General features: G+C 40.1%; 2 protein-coding genes across 7 annotated transcripts in view; one reads left to right on the top strand and one right to left on the bottom strand.

The window, feature by feature from the left end:
• Positions 1–16,496, top strand: part of PRSS35 (serine protease 35) — a 161,098-nt gene that overhangs the window by 71,025 nt on the left and 73,577 nt on the right. The window lies entirely within an intron of this gene.
• The window catches only part of ME1 (malic enzyme 1), a 118,664-nt gene that overhangs the window by 74,031 nt on the left and 28,137 nt on the right, over positions 1–16,496 (bottom strand). For both annotated transcript variants that reach the window (XM_082216942.1, XM_082216941.1), the window contains exon 3: positions 15,542–15,691. In XM_082216942.1, coding sequence (XP_082073068.1) covers positions 15,542–15,691 — 150 coding nt within the window. The remainder of the gene's footprint in view (positions 1–15,541; positions 15,692–16,496) is intronic.

Genomic DNA, 16,496 nt, shown 5'->3' with positions numbered 1-16,496 from the left:
TCCACCTGGAGCAGGAACCGGCAAGCCACTCCAGTATCCCTGCCAAGAAAACTCCATGGACAAAGACAACAGGCATATAAAAGTTATGACGCTGGAAGATGAGCCCCTCAGGTCGGAAGGCGTCCAACATGCTACTGAGGAAGAGCGGAGGACAAGTACAAGTAGATTCAGAGCTGATGAAGCGGCTGGGCGAAAGCCGAAAGGACACTCAGTTGCGGATATGCCTGGAAGCGAAAGGAAAGTCCAATGCTGTAAAGAAAAATATTGCATAGGAACCTGGAATGTAAGAACCATGAACCTTGGTAAGTTGGATGTGGTCAAAAATGAGATGGCAAGAATAAATATTGACATCCTGGGCATCAGTGAACTAAAATGGACGGAAAGGGGCGAATTCAGTTCGGATGACTATCACATCTACTACTGTTGGCAAGAAACCCGTAAAAGAAATGGAGTGGCCCTCATAGTCAACAAAAGAGTGGCGAAAGCTGTACTGGGATATAATCTCAAAAATGATAAAATGATCTTGATACGAATCCAAGGCAGACCTTTTAACATCACAGTAATCCAAGTTTATGCACCAACCACTGGTGCTGAAGAAACTGAAATTGACCAATTCTATGAAGACTTACAACACCTTATAGAAATGACACCAAAGAAGGATGTTCTTCTCATTATAGGGGATTGGAATGCTAAAGTAGGGAGTCAAGAGATAAAAGGAACAACTGGCAAGTTTGGCCTTGGAGTTCAAAACGAAGCAGGGCAAAGGCTAATAGAGTTCTTCCAAGAGAACAAGCTGGTCATAACAAACACTCTTTTCCAACAACACAAGAGATGACTCTACACATGGACATCACCAGATGGGCAGCATCGAAATCAGATTGATTATATTCTCTGCAGCCAAAGATGGAGAAGCTCTATACAGTCAGCAAAAACAAGACCTGGAGCTGACTGTGGCTCAGATCATCAGCTTCTTATAGCAAAATTCAAGCTTAAACTGAAGAAAGTAGGAAAAACCACTGGGCCGGTAAGATACAATCTAAGTCAAATCCCTTATGAATACAAAGTGGAAGTGAGGAACAGGTTTAAGGATTTAGATTTAGTGGAGAGAGTGCCTGAAGAACTATGGATGGAGGCTCGTAACATTATACAAGAGGCAGCAACTAAAACCATCCCAATGAAAAGGAAATGCAAGAAAGCAAAGTGGCTGTCCAACGAGGCCTTACAAATAGCGGGGGAGAGAAGGCAAGCAAAATGCGAGGAAGATAGTGAAAGATACAGGAAATTGAATGCAGATTTCCAAAAAATAGCAAGGAGAGACAAGAAGGCCTTCTTAAACGAGCAAAGCAAAGAAATAGAGGAAAACAATAGAATGGGAAAAACCAGAGATCTGTTCAAGAAAATTGGAGATATGAAAGGAACATTTCGTACAAAGATTGCCATAATAAAAGACAAAAGTGGAAAGGACCTAACAGAAGCAGAAGACATCAAGAAGAGGTGGCAAGAATACACAGAGGAACTATACCAGAAAGAAATGGATGTCTCGTATACCCCAGGTAGTGTGGTTGCTGACCTTGAGCCAGACATCCTGGAGAGTGAAGTCAAATGGGCCTTAGAAAGCATTACTAATAACAAGGCCAGTGGAAGTGATGATATTCCAGCTGAACTATTTAAAATTTTAAAAGATGACGCTGTTAAGGTGCGACACTCAATATGCCAGCAAATTTAGAAAACTCAGCAGTGGCCAGAGGATTGGAGATCAGTCTACATCCCAATCCCAAAGAAGAGAAGTGCCAAAGAATGCTCCAACTACCGCACAATTGCACTCATTTCACACGCTAGCAAGGTTATGCTTAAAATTCTACAAGGCAGGCTTAAGCAGTATGTGGACCGAGAACTAGCCAGAAGTGCAAGCTGGATTTAGAAGAGGCAGAGGAACCAGAGACCAAATTGCAAACATGTGCTGGATTATGGAGAAAGCTAGAGAGTTCCAGAAAGACATCTACTTCTGCTTCATTGACTATGCAAAAGCCTTTGACTGTGTCGACCACAGCAAACTATGGCAAGTTCTTAAAGAAATGGGAGTGCCTGATCACCTCATCTGTCTCCTGAGAAATCTCTATGTGGGACAAGAAGCTACAGTTAGAACTGGATATGGAACAACTGATTGGTTCAAAATTGGGAAAGGAGTACAGCAAGGCTGTATATTGTCCCCCTGCTTATTTAACTTGTATGCAGAATTCATCATGCGAAAGGCTGGGCTGGATGAATCCCAAGCCGGAATTAAGATCGCCGGAAGAAATATCAACAACCTCAGATATGCAGATGACACAACCTTGATGGCAGAAAGTGAGGAGGAATTAAAGAACCTTTTAATGAGGGTGAAAGAGGAGAGCGCAAAATATGGTCTGAAGCTCAACATCAAAAAAACGAAGATCATGGCCACTGGTTCCGTCACCTCCTGGCAAATAGAAGGGGAAGAAATGGAGGCAGTGAGAGATTTTACCTTCTTGGGCTCCATGATCACTGCAGATGGTGACAGCAGTCACGAAATTAAAAGACGCCTGCTCCTTGGGAGAAAGGCGATGGCAAGCCTAGACAGCATCTTAAAAAGCAGAGACATAACCTTACCAACAAAGGTCCGTATAGTTAAAGCCATGGTTTTCTCAGTAGCGATGTATGGAAGTGAGAGCTGGACCATAAAGAAGGCTGATCGCCGAAGAATTGATGCTTTTGAATTATGGTGCTGGAGGAGACTCTTGAGAGTCCCATGGACTGCAAGAAGATCAAACGTATCCATTCTTAAGGAAATCAGCCCTGGGTGCTCACTGGAAGGACAGATCGTGAAGCTGAGGCTCCAATACTCTGACCACCTCATGAGAAGAGAAGACTTCTGGAAAATACCCTGATGTTGGGAAAGATGGAGGGCACAAGGAGAAGGGGACGACAGAGGACGAGATGGTTGGACAGTGTTCTCAAAGCTACAAACATGAGTCTGACCAAGCTGCAGGAGGCAGTGGAAGACAGGGGTGCCTGGCGTGCTCTGGTCCATGGGGTCACAAAGAGTCGGACACGACTAAACGACTAAACAACAACAACAAAATGTTTGATGTTTTACTGTGTTTTTATATATGCTATAAGCCACCCAGGGTGGCTAAGGAAACCCAGCCAGAAGATCTCAGGTTTGATACCCAACATCTCTAAGTAGGGCTAGAAAAAACTTCTGTACAAAACCCTATGGAGAAGTCTGACTTGGTATAAGGCAGTTTCCTATGTTCTTGTAGTATCTAACAGTTTCCCAAATACAGTAAGTTTTTAAAAAATCCTTAGCATCAGTTGGTGCTCATTGGAGTCACAACTTCAAACAGGACAAGGCCATCGGTATACACTTGTGGGGAAGGCCAGTTAAGTGTCTTATTGTCTTAGGATCAAAAATTGCCACAATATTATAATAACTATTTTTGAAAATTTGATATCAAACATCAAGATTGTCAAGCCACATTTGCCTCCACTCATAAATGCTTCTTATAATCTATGCTCTGTCACTGGCTCCTAATTTGGAGATTACATGTATCTATCATAAACACACAAAACACATCTTGTTTCTCAAGAAATGGATTCTAGTGCACAAAAACATGCCTTAATAAACTTGTTAATCCTTAAAGTGTTATAGGATTCTTTGTTGTTTTTAGATTATTTTCAGAATATTTCACTGGAAGTAAAACTGTTCTGTCCTCTAGATTAACAACTCAGGTTTGGGCAGCTCTTGGGAAAAGAGAATCCCAGACGACTCCTGTAACATTTTAGCCTGCATTAGCCTTTAAAGCAATCTGCAATTTCTCTGCTAAGAAGTAATTCTATCCAGAGAAGACTTTTCAGGCTGGAATTTAAAAAACAAACAACCTCAAAATGAGCCAATTAGGTCATTTACATGGACGGTGATGATAAACTGATGATAATTTATCATTTTCCAGTGTATTTTTTACCCTTAATTTTGTTTCTAATCAATTATCTTGTTCTATCTATTAGTATTAATACTTTTATGGCATGGTTGGGGTCACTTGTAGTTATTTGTGCTTGTCAGCAGATCATTGTAATCAATTCGTTTTGACATGAGAAGGAAAAAACAATCTTGGCACAGAGAGAAGATAACTGCTCTTGCACATTATGCTGTGGTAGATCTCCTAATACAAAAATTGCACTAAAAAAGGAGCAGGACATCAGTGATGTTGAAATATCCTTGGAACCTTTCTTTCTGGCACCTCTAGAACTTGAGTCTGATTTATGCATTACCAGGAAGGCAGTACTGCTGAGAGAAGTAACAAAGTAATTTGCCTTTTCCATCTGGCTCCCACACAGCATACAACCCAGCCACAAGAAAATGGATCCCATGATGCAATAAAAATGAAGAAATCAGTCCACTGAAAGCTAAACAGTGTCAGTCCACTTGACAGTAATAATACAGAGGATAGGGCTACTAGTCTTCAAACCTAAACATATTTACTAAGAGTACATATTTTTAGGATTGAATCAAAAGAACTGTGAACATTCCCTGTAGCATACACATGTTGGTTCAGAACTTCAGATGCAATGGTCAAGCTATATTTTGCCTCCAAACCCATTTCACACTATGATCTCCAATTTTGGTTTAGAAGTAGCAGCCACTGGGGTGGGGCAGAGCCACAAAGCCACTGTCCAGTAGCAAGAGTTCCAAATTAAAGCCTGAGGCAAGTACAGTGGTACCTTGGGTTAAGAACTTAATTCGTTCAGGAGGTCTGTTCTTAACCTGAAACTGTTCTTACCCTGAGGTACCACTTTAGTTAATGGGGCCTCCTGCTGCTGCTGCCGCACCGTCACAAGATTTCTGTTCTCATCCTGAAGCAAAGTTCTTAACCCAAGGTACTATTTCTGGGTTAGCGGAGTCTGTAACCTCAAGCGTCTGTAACCCGAGGTACCACTGCAGTGTACTTTGTATTGTTAACATCATTGTGGAAGTAACTCACAATCACAGTATTAATTCAGTTGCTAGCTGTGGTTTACATTTATTCTAACACAGAAAACAAAACAAAAAAGCCTACTTTGCAATTTAAGTAAAAACATATTTTTCAATATATTTTAGAAATAAAATTTGAGCTCCAAATTAAACAAGTCTGATCACTTTTGGGTCAAACACTGTTATTACATTTTGTTCCAGTAGCATCAAACCTGGGCACCAGACAAACAACACTTTGTGTTTGATTAATTTTTACACTGCAAAGCTGTGGTATGTGACATAATTATGAGGAAGGTTTAGAACAGTCCATCTCTTTTGTTTGCTCATCAGTGGCAATAAGCAAGATGGACACAGAGACAAAGTACTGAAACCCCCAAGCAATACTGGAAAGACCAATCTGTTTCAAAATAGTAAACTTGGTACTTGAAAACAGTGAATACTATACTAACCATTCATTATTAACTGGCAAAGCCGTTCCATAACGGACAGACTCAGACAACCTGTTTGCAATGGAACACTATTAGAATATGAGCTCCCAGAGGCAGGCACAAAGTAAACACTGACTGTGGCGTGACTGGAGATAAGGGAAATCAGACAGATTGAGGAACAGGGGTTTCCTTGGCACATCTAGACTCATGGCACATGATGTTATGGTGGGGGGACATTTGTCTTAAAAAAAAAAACAGACTCTGATGCTTGCTTTTCCAGGAAGGAGGGGGTGAGGCTATTAAGAGAGGTTGCAGGAACTAGTGCTGACAGGTCTTGGAGTTTGGCCCAGATTGCTAGGACCTTTCTCTACTACAGAGGCTCATTGGAAATCTTCCAAGCTGCTGAGGACCTGGGGCAACCCCTGGAGTGAGAGTCTGAGAATGTGCTGACAGCTAAATCCAGAACTCTATGTGCTGCTGAGGGCCTGAGTGGATAATCTTGGAAGTTAGGGACACTATTGGAAGGCTGAACAGGGACAGCAAAAAGACCCCACTGGCAAATAAGAACATGGGGATAGAGTAGCAGATAAAGGACTCCAGAACAGCATTCTGTTGAATTAGCTCTTCTCCTGTACAGTGGTACCTCGGGTTACAGACACCTTGGGTTAAAGACACTTCAGGTTACAGACTCCGCTAACCCAGAAGTAGTACCTCAGGTTGAGAACTTTACCTCAGGATGAGAACGGAAATGGCGCGGCAGCAGCGGGAGGCCCCATTAGCTAAAGTGGTACCTCAGGTTAAGAACAGTTTCAGATTAAGAACGGACCTCCAGAACGAATTAAGTTCGTAGAGGTACCACTGTATAACCATGTAAGCTGTGGCAATGCTACAAGCAAAGAAGTAACCTCTGGGCTCTGCCATCAAAAGCAAATGGAACAAGGGCTGCTGGATGGGTCCTGTTTCATTTTGCATTGTAATGTGTTGCAAACTGGCCTTGGAGATCATTTGAGGTTTGCCCAGAAGTATGTTGACATAGCCAACCACCTTATTCCTGTTGCCTCTGCTACTTGACCTAGCCCAGTCTGGCATAAGGGTAAGAGGAAGAGCTTCTCTCCATTGCTTGCCTTATGGATTATTCCTTCCGAAATATGAATGACCGAGTTGACAGCATGCATGGGGGCAGATGTGTAGTGTATGTAACACTTAAAGGTAAAGGTACCCCTGCCCGAGCGGGCCAGTCTTGACAGACTCTGGGGTTTGTGCGCCCATCTCACATCTATAGGCCGGGGGCCAGCGCTGTCCGGAGACACTTCCGGGTCACGTGGCCAGCGTGACAAAGCTGCATCTGGCGAGCCAGCGCAGCACACGGAACGCCGTTTACCTTCCCGCTGGTAAGCGGTACCTATTTATCTACTTGCACCCGAGGGTGCTTTCGAACTGCTAGGTTGGCAGGCGCTGGGACCGAGCAGCGGGAGCGCACCCCGCCGCAGGGATTCGAACCGCCGACCTTTCGATCGGCAAGCCCTAGGCGCTGAGGCTTTTACCCACAGCGCCACCCGCGTCCCATATGTAACACTTAGCGTATGTAAAAAGTTATAGAAATAAATCAGTCCTAAACTTTATGCTTGACAGTGTTAAGGGCACCCCATGATGACATATTATTACAGAGACAATATGTCAGCATGGCAGGTAAATATGTCAGGACAAAAACATGAACTTTTATCTACATTCACAATTCAATGCCATCCTATCAGTTGCCTTCATTTTTATTTTTAACTCACAGTAAAATTACTAATCTATTCAGGATGCCATCCACTAACTACTGCTCCTTCAGAGGCATTTATAAAATATTCAGTCTTCTGGAATCACACTGAGCCACTGATGAATATTCAAGATTTTGCAGTCCTGCTTCCTTCACATAATTCCCCTTATCCACCTAATATGTGTAACATGAGCAGGTAGAAAACTCTATAAATTGTATAAATTATTTCATTTTATTGCTGATTTTTATGCTGGCTATCACACAGAGTATATTTTAATTATGACTTCATTAAAATATATTAGTGAGTCATTGACCTAATAGACTGTCAAAACCTTGCCATGGAAATTTTAAAAAGAAATTGGATGAATTCCTAAGGTAACATTTGAAAGGACTAAGCATCTGGACTTTATCTGGCCCAGAGTCAATAAAAAATCAACCCTAATTCATTAGAGAATATAATGTACTTATACTCCATACTTTTCCAAATAAATTTCCAAACATCCCTCTCTGTATAGTCTTCATCTGTACCTACCACAAACATTTGATGAAAACTGAAAAATATCAACCATCACACATGATCATCCCCTATAACCAGTGCAACAAAATATCAGAAAACAAAAAGGGAAATAACAGATCTGAGATTAGGAAACTGTAGCCCTCCAAATATTGAACTCAAACTCCTGTTAACCCTTGTCAACATGGACAGTTGTCATGGATGATGGGAGTTGTAGTCCAAAATCCGGAGAGCCATAGGTTCCCTATCCCTTTAACAAAGACGCCTCATGCAGTGTTTTTTACTTGATTTGTAATTATATTCTAACAATGCAATCCTAAGCATGCCACTTGTTCACATTAAACCATAGTTTTATTTAAACCATGGTTTAATGTGACATGCAAACCAAGCCTGTGTATTTTGATGCAATAATTTATGCAAAATGCACACAAGCATTCCCAAATTGCCTTTTCTGGGAGGGTGAGAGAGACCTAGCCACATGATACATCCCAAAAGTAATGCTACTTTGTCAGGCTTCTCAGAATGCAGGGTGACATTAAAATATGATTGCCCGCTTATGCAACAGAAATCCACTTGTGCAACAGGTCTTTCCATTTTTCTTCTCTCCCCCTTCCAGGCAACATGCCCCCAAAATCTGCTCCAGAGGGTCTCTACTCTCCCCAAGTTGTTTAGGTGGAGCAAGTGGAGGCTGTAGTTGGGAAGAGAGGAAGGAGAAGCCGTTTGCATGATGCTACATTGCACTACATGGGGTCTCATCTAATGGCAATGATACGTTAAACAAGACAACATAGATCAAGCCTAACAAATTATACTGCACTCATTCATCAGTCCAAGATGCAATTCTCCCTCACTTTTGTGTGCAGTATGATAAGGAACAGATACAGTACCAGGCTTTAATTCAGACACCACTTTCATGTATATAAGGTGATTGCCTAACTGAAAGATACCACATTTGAACATAGGATCACCTCCTACAAAATACAATAGAAACCCCTCTTTCTAGGAGAGGAAGTTTGTGAAGCACATATCTGCTCATGATCTTAACAGAATTTGGACAGGGAAGGGATAGCAGAACATGCTCTATCTTTTGGTTTAGTCTACAGATTCACACTCAGTAAATGCAGAAGGTATTAAATATAAAATTTAAGAATTATTCTAAAATGGAATATATTTTCTTCAGTAGCTTAAGTTCCAAATGATGATAGTTTCCCCCTGCCCTGCTGATTTCCAATTATTGCTCAAGATTTCGTTGATGCAAATAATTGAACTTGCTTTCCATATTACAAATGGAAATGCAATCCTAATGTTTAGCCTCCTCACTTTTCAGAAGTTTCCAAAACTAAGCAATGGAATACTTGGTCATGATTTTTCCTTACACTGATCTTGCTAATAAACTTGAAACACCTGGGTGTTCCACAGACGGGGCAAAGAAGTTGTTTTTGGCATCTTAACGAAAAAGTTCCATTGAACTTTCCCACACCTAAACTTGCAGCTTGAAAAAGGTGGTGGTGGGGAGACTCCCTCAAAGAGCTGCTATTTTATAGGGGAATTCTTTTCTCCCCCCCCCCCCAACTTGATTTATGGCAAAGATAACCTTTAAATAAGGCAACAAGAATTGTCCCACACATGACAGCATTTCTTATATCACTGCACATTGGAAATTTCAGTTACAACAGCTAGTGCTTTTGCATTTTTCATACCAGATACATGGTTAAACACAGATTCTTCTCTTCTATACTCTGCCAGCTCAAACTACTGCGCAATTCTACAGTAGCAATATCATTCATGTGCAGCTAAATGAGGCACCCCATATATCTACGAAAGCATATATATATATATATATATATATATATATATATATATATATATTCCAGTTACATAAACAGAGCAGCAGAAGCATTTTACCTAATGGCAGCATGACAATTTCTCTGGAACGGAACATAGCTCAACTTGTAGGTTTAGCTACTATACTTGTGTACTTGTGTGTACTTGAGTGAACAAAAATAACCTACAACCCAGGAACTGGTGGATACGTGGTTGCTTTCGACTTCCATTTTATATCATAAAAATAATCACAACTCTTCATCTCAGGGTCATGGGTTTGGGCCGCACATTGGGCAAAAGATTCCTGCACTGCAGGGGTTGGACTAGATGACACCTGTGGGAAGGATCTCCTTGCGAGCCTGAGGGGCAGCGGGGCTTTGCTGATGCTACAAAGCGGCAGTGGATGCATTACCCCATGTGTCAGCTGTTAGGAAGAGGGGCTAAGCAGCCTCAACAAAGCTCTGCGGGGGCCCTGAACATAACTCCCGCGTAAGTGGGAAGTTGCCTGTACTCCTAAGAAGCTACAGATAGGTAGCCGTGTTGGTCTGCCATAGTCAAAATAAAAAATTCCTTCCAGTAGCACCTAAGAAGTTGCTATACTACTCCTTTTTAGACTATTAGCAGGATATGCCTTTGAGCATGAATTACCAGCCAGTATTTGCTTATACAGTGGTACCTCAGGTTACATACACTTCAGGTTACATACGCTTCAGGTTACAGACTCTGCTAACCCAGAAATACTACCTCGGGTTAAGAACTTTGCTTCAGGATGGGAACAGAAATCGTGCAGCGACAGCGCAGCGGCAGCAGGAGGCCCCATTAGCTAAAGTGGTGCTTCAGGTTAAGAACAGTTTCAGGTTAAGAACAGACCTCCGGAACGAATTAAGTACTTAACCCGAGGTACCACTGTAATTTAGGTTAGCTGACATCCCTGTCCCTTCTTGGCACCACTGAAATTAGAAAGTATAGCTTTCTACGAGACCAGCATCAATTTACAGACACAAAGGATATGTTGTTTGACAGGTGCACACTAACACTTTGGTGGTACAACTGGCTTTAATCTCCTTTAAACAAATCATGTAGAACTTTAATTGGAACAAAATCAGTTATTTGTGTTTGAAATATACCCAGGTTGTACTATGAAAGCTCGTTCACTGTGACAGAGAGTCCATGAGATTTCTGGTTTGTAACCAGAGAGCTGTGTATTTTTAAAAATCATGTCATTACTGACAATCAAGATGCTGAAACCAACAGCTGTGGGAACTCTATATAGTAGACCACACACAGAAACAGAGGTAGTGCATTGTATACTGGGGGGGAAACAGTTTGTACTGTTGAACTTGTGCGTTATGAGAAATTTTAAGGCTACTGACCTGTTGAGGTATCATGTAATACCTACCTAGTGATTATCAATGGGAGCATTCACATTGAAAGATGCTTTCAAAGTAAAAACAGAATTGACAAAATACAAAGCTCTACAGTCACTCAGTAAATATTTCCAGGGTGAGGAAGCCATAGTTAGGTATTAGCATTGATATGGTTCTCTCACAAAACATAGAAATTTGAAATGTGGTTCATAAATAGTCCAAGACACAATGGGGGGGGGAATCTTAAAGTAAGACATCTTATACCTTTCACTCAAAACTTGGAACACAAAGTCTACCTCATAATAGTGGCTAGCACTTTGGCAGAGAACAAGGAAAAAGCTATACATGGGGAAATGAAGGACTGTGGGAGTCCCTGTTCACACACCAGGCTCAGAATATGGTATTGGGAGAAGGATGCATTTGCAGTAGTCAGAAATGCATTCATGCTTGCAGAAATCAAGCTGTGATTGCTAGTAAACTATAGAAGCACCTTACAACAGGATACACAAAAATATACAGCCAGGAGATAAAGATAAATATTCTAACAGTACACAGTCACAGTTATTCGAGTACAGCTAAATATTGGGACAAGTTCAGTACTACTGGTCTGGGTTTTGATAGAGATGAAATTAAATGCCCTTATCTTTCTTTAGTCAAAGAAATGCATGCATATTAACATCTAGAAAAACTAAAATACAATAAAGCTGCTTCTGATCTTACATTTCCTTGCTTAATGACATGGGAAAGGAGCTGAAAAGAACACATGTGAAAGTGTCCTGCCAAACTCCCACACACAAACCTTCAAGATGAAACTGTTATCAGTATATTTTATGTTAAAGGCATCATAATTCACTGGGTAGTGTACAGCAGTGATTATGGTCCCCTTCTTTCAGGTTGACAACTTAAAAAGAAAAAGAAAGCTAAAGGAAATCACAGAACAATAATGTTAGATGCACTCCTATGAGGATCTTTTATAGTGTTAAAATAAAGCTACATATGCAAACCACATTGTGAACAAAACAAAGTTTGTCTTTGATGTATTTACTGCATGTTTCATATCTAAGAATTCACTGCCATTCAAGAACATAAAATAAATATTATATAAAAAAACATCGGATGGAAAGAATCTAGTGCAGAAGTCTGCGTCTATAATTTTGTCTAGCAGCTTTGGAGAGACAAGTCAGGAAGCTACAAATCTAACATCCTGTAAGGATATTTAATTAAGTTAAGTGTTACGCCTACATCTTTAAACCATTTGAGAGGAAGAACTATTGAATACCTGTGGCAGGGAAGAAACTTAAGAGACACAACAGAGGCCTGTTTTCCCTCTTATATGTACAACACACTAAAATATTAGAGAGAATGGGATGCATGTGAACACCTTCCATATTCCTATATAACCCAATTTTAGTGGTTACGCATCTTATTTTGTATAGGACAGTCCTCTTTTTTATCTTTAAACCAGACTGCCCATTCAAGTAAGAAGAGCCCTGAACTTGCCCAACAACAGTTAGGACCCCCCACTCTCTGTTAGGCTACTTGGAATACCTTCTGGTGTGGGTCCCAAGGTGTCTGATCAGTGACAGTGTCAGGTGAACAGAAGCTTGGAGCAGGCCTCCCATTCCCTGTAATGGCCTGTCACAGTGGTGACATGCAGACCAAGAACGAAGTGAAGACAGCAGGACTATGCTCTTCCTGCATGGAGACAGATTGTGTCCCATAATGAAATGGTAGTGGGGAGTGGGCCTGCTTCCCTAGCAGATTTCATTTCATTAGATCACAACTGCATTTGTGCCAGACTGAGTACATCAAAATTGTAAAGAATTACAAATATTTTATGACCTGGCCTAAATGGGTTTTTAAAAAAAGCTTAACAAGCAAAGGAATGTAACTGAAATCTAGTGTAACATTACACCTCTTGTCATTTGTTGGGTTTGGAAAATCTGGCTCAAAACACAACACATATGTAGTTTTCAAAACTGTAATTATTGCATACCGGTAGATGGGAAAAAATACCTAAGTTTATTGTTGATTTGTGATATAATCATTTTTTAATGAAACACAGGGAAAGCAGGAATTAATCTCAATATCAGATAAGTTACCAATGCAAAAATCTATAAAGAGTTGTGGATCTGCTGGGATACTAATACCAGAAATACCACAGCAATCCCCAAGTTAGAGGCTTTCTAATGACATAACTATGCTATTCTGTCATTTTTATACTATATTCTACACTATTTTCCTGAAACACTAATACAGAAAGGAAATGGCTTATGTTTTCATTTTAGTAAGATGCCCCCCCCCTCCTTCAAATAAGCAAGAAAAATCTAGACGACCTATTATGCCCATTTGGTAACATCAATTTACTCTATTCGGAGGTAATTAAATAATGCTGAGGAGGGACTTCAGTTTTATTATACAGTACTGGTTTATGGGATGGGCAGTTAAAACAGGTTCATGAGAAGGGGGGAACAATATTTAAAAAATAATATGGGCATGAGGCAAAAGATGGATATAAATTATATTATGTCAAAAGCCCTCAATAAAGCTAAATGCTCAGGAACATGCTGGTAACTAACCTATATTTTCAGTTAAACACTACATATGCAGCTTCATCCACATTTTGAATGACATAACACACCATAATTGATTATATAAAAACTCAGTGTACAACTGTAACACAATTGACAGATTTGCACAGCATGATGCTGACCTGACCTAATTCGCAGGTCTATTGTGAGGATAAAATGGAGATGGAGATGAATCATGAACACCACCTTGAGCTCCTTGGAGGAAAGATGGGATATAAATGTAATAATAAATAATAACAATCCTAGTTAAGCACAGGAGGTAGCCCTGGGAAAGGAAAAGTCCATTGGCCTCTTAGAAATATACAATCATGCTCTACTCTGATGGCCTCAGATATCTGAGTACTTGCTCCACAGCAGTCATTTCCCTGGAATAGACAGCAGTGCTATTTTACAAGAAAAAAGAGGTGCCAGAACTCACCATGAACGCCTCCCTTGTTCTCTTATAATGGCAATGGCACCCATCAGAGAGCTGCCAGAACCAAGTTCCAGCTGGAAAAAAAAAGCCCTGGCAGAAAGTACAGCCTTTTGCAATCCCTCACTATCAGGACTGGCATGGGAGTTTAGCCTGAAATATGTTGTCTCTGTGCAAATCAACATAATGGTGGAGATATAGTGGCTGTGGGTAGTTTAACATCATAAGGTTCAATGGAAGATATTCTACTCAAAGAAGCAGACAAATGAGAGCTGGTGACTTCAAAAAGAGGAAGAGAAAAGCACTAGCTATTTCACACCACATCTAGATCCTGATCATGGGGTGGAAATCTGACTGTCTCCAAGGTCCTATCCAATCCTGGATCAGATGGACTAGGAAAGTGCTTCCTCCTAGGCTTCCTGCTCCTTCCAAGGCCAATAATGTACAGAATGTTGGGAGCCTGCCACTTCCAGAAACACAAGCTTGCAGAGCTGGCCTGGATCTCGGCACTCCTTTCCCTTGATCATGGGGGGCAGAAAGGTGTTCTTAACCAGAATATTTTTCAGTGCTGGAAAGTGCCTGCTCCATGTAGCACTTTTTTTCTTCTCAAAGAAGCATAAAATGTTCCAAAGCCCTGCCCTCATTCACCCAACTATCAAATTATTGCTATCACAGCATTTAAAACAATAATACATATTTATCCAGGACAATATAGTGCAAATTATTTTAACACAATAATATCACACACATCACTGGAATTCAACTGATTCAGGTTACCAATCAGAGAGTCAAAAATGAAAGGGTGCTTTGTAGGGTTGATTCCCTCATATTTCTAGCATTAATACAACAATTATAAAACCCTGATTAGAATAAGGAATTACAATTACCATTAGTATTATGGATTCACTTATTTTCAGAAGTGATTATAAATTTAGAAACAGCAACAGATCTTTCCCTTTAAGGTGAAGTCTAAAAATATTGACTTCTGAGCATTTTACGCATTGTGTTGCTTAAACATTTCAGTAGTAGAGTTTATAGCCCCTTAAAAGAGAACCAAGGGAATCACTGTAAACAGTGATACTGTATAAATATACTATGAGAAAACTCTGATAAAATGAAAGAAAGAAAAAACTTGGCTACTAACACAACTGGAAGGAAAATAAATGTGAACTGCAGAGGCTGCCTGATGTTGCCAAGGGCAATAATAGCATCTTAAAGTGATTTTGAGAGTTCTTATTTCAACATTTTTACAGAAAAATAAATTACAAAAATCAGACCTTTGTAATTTTTATTTTGAAACTGTAATCCACCTTTGTCATTAACAGTGCTAACATTTTTCAAATTATTAAATCAATGTTGGATATTTTATTTTACCTTTTATTAACATACACTATTGGTCCTTCAACAAGTCTAGTTCAATGAGGCAATGTTAAAAAAAATTAGGAATGATTAAAACACTGAAGTACCAGTTTATTTTTGTAGTGCAACACAAATTACAGTTTACCTATGCTAAAAGTACACTTAATGTAGTTTGAATTATCCTAATGATTCCAGTTTTGGATTACACTCAACTATGCAGTGGTGGGGGGAGTAGAAACCAGCCAAGAGGAAGAAAGATACAATTACTTGTATGTGAAGGATAACCTTACATACCTTGGCCTCCGAAATGCTATACCATATTGTTGGCATGCCAGACCCACAGTGGGAGTATAAACAATAGGCATAAATCTTTCAATATCAGAAGTCAGCACTTTATAGAATAGTTTTTCATTTCGATCCTGAAGGCTCATCAGCAGAATATATCTGTGAAAAATGAATTATATAATTATACAGTCATCTAGATGTAGACCAAAAGTGAATTAGATATAAATAGGTATTTTTTCAATTAAAGCTATTTTTCATATCTGAAAGGATGTCTCTTTCAAGTTCAAGGCACATAAACTATACCATATCACCACCAGACTTGAAATGAAAAAAACACATATTGAAATAAACGCCTCAGGAAATGTGACATTATGTGGCATAACAATTTTATTATTGTTATTATCTTTAATTTATTCCCCTTATATATTTGGTGACAGAAAATAAATAATAACACTAGTCTGAATGCAAATTGTCACACAATTATATACTCTAATAAACCAAGGGTGGCTAACCTGTGGTTTGGAAAGTGGTTTGGCCTTCCAAACGTTGCTGGACTCCCAGCTCCCATCATCCCTGACCACTAGCCATGTAGGCTGGAGTTGGTAGCAGTTGCAGTCCCACAATATATGGAAGGCCACAGGTTAGCCATCCCTGGAAACTATAATTTGTCTGTGTCTACTGCTCTGTTAAGTTTGAGGAGGTTGCGATGATGACTTTGCTATCTCTTTTTTTACTTCGCTCAACTAACATTCAGTCTATTCAGTTTCAAATAGAAACGCTCTGGAGAAAAAGAGACACTAAAAAATGGTTCCAAAGATCCCAGTGCACACACAAGCACTTTGCAGTAGTCATAATGGAGCTTCTACTTACCCTGACCTCCTCCTCCTCCTCCTCCCCCCCCCTACATCGCCATCAGTTCTTCAGGCTGCTGGAGAAGTTACTCCAAAAGGTCCTGAGACTTTCT

Source organism: Podarcis vaucheri (assembly GCF_965113315.1).
Source record: "Podarcis vaucheri genome assembly, chromosome: 3".
Taxonomy (NCBI): domain Eukaryota; kingdom Metazoa; phylum Chordata; class Lepidosauria; order Squamata; family Lacertidae; genus Podarcis; species Podarcis vaucheri.
Note: the sequence above shows the minus strand (reverse complement) of the source record. Positions and strands in the feature narration are given on the sequence as shown.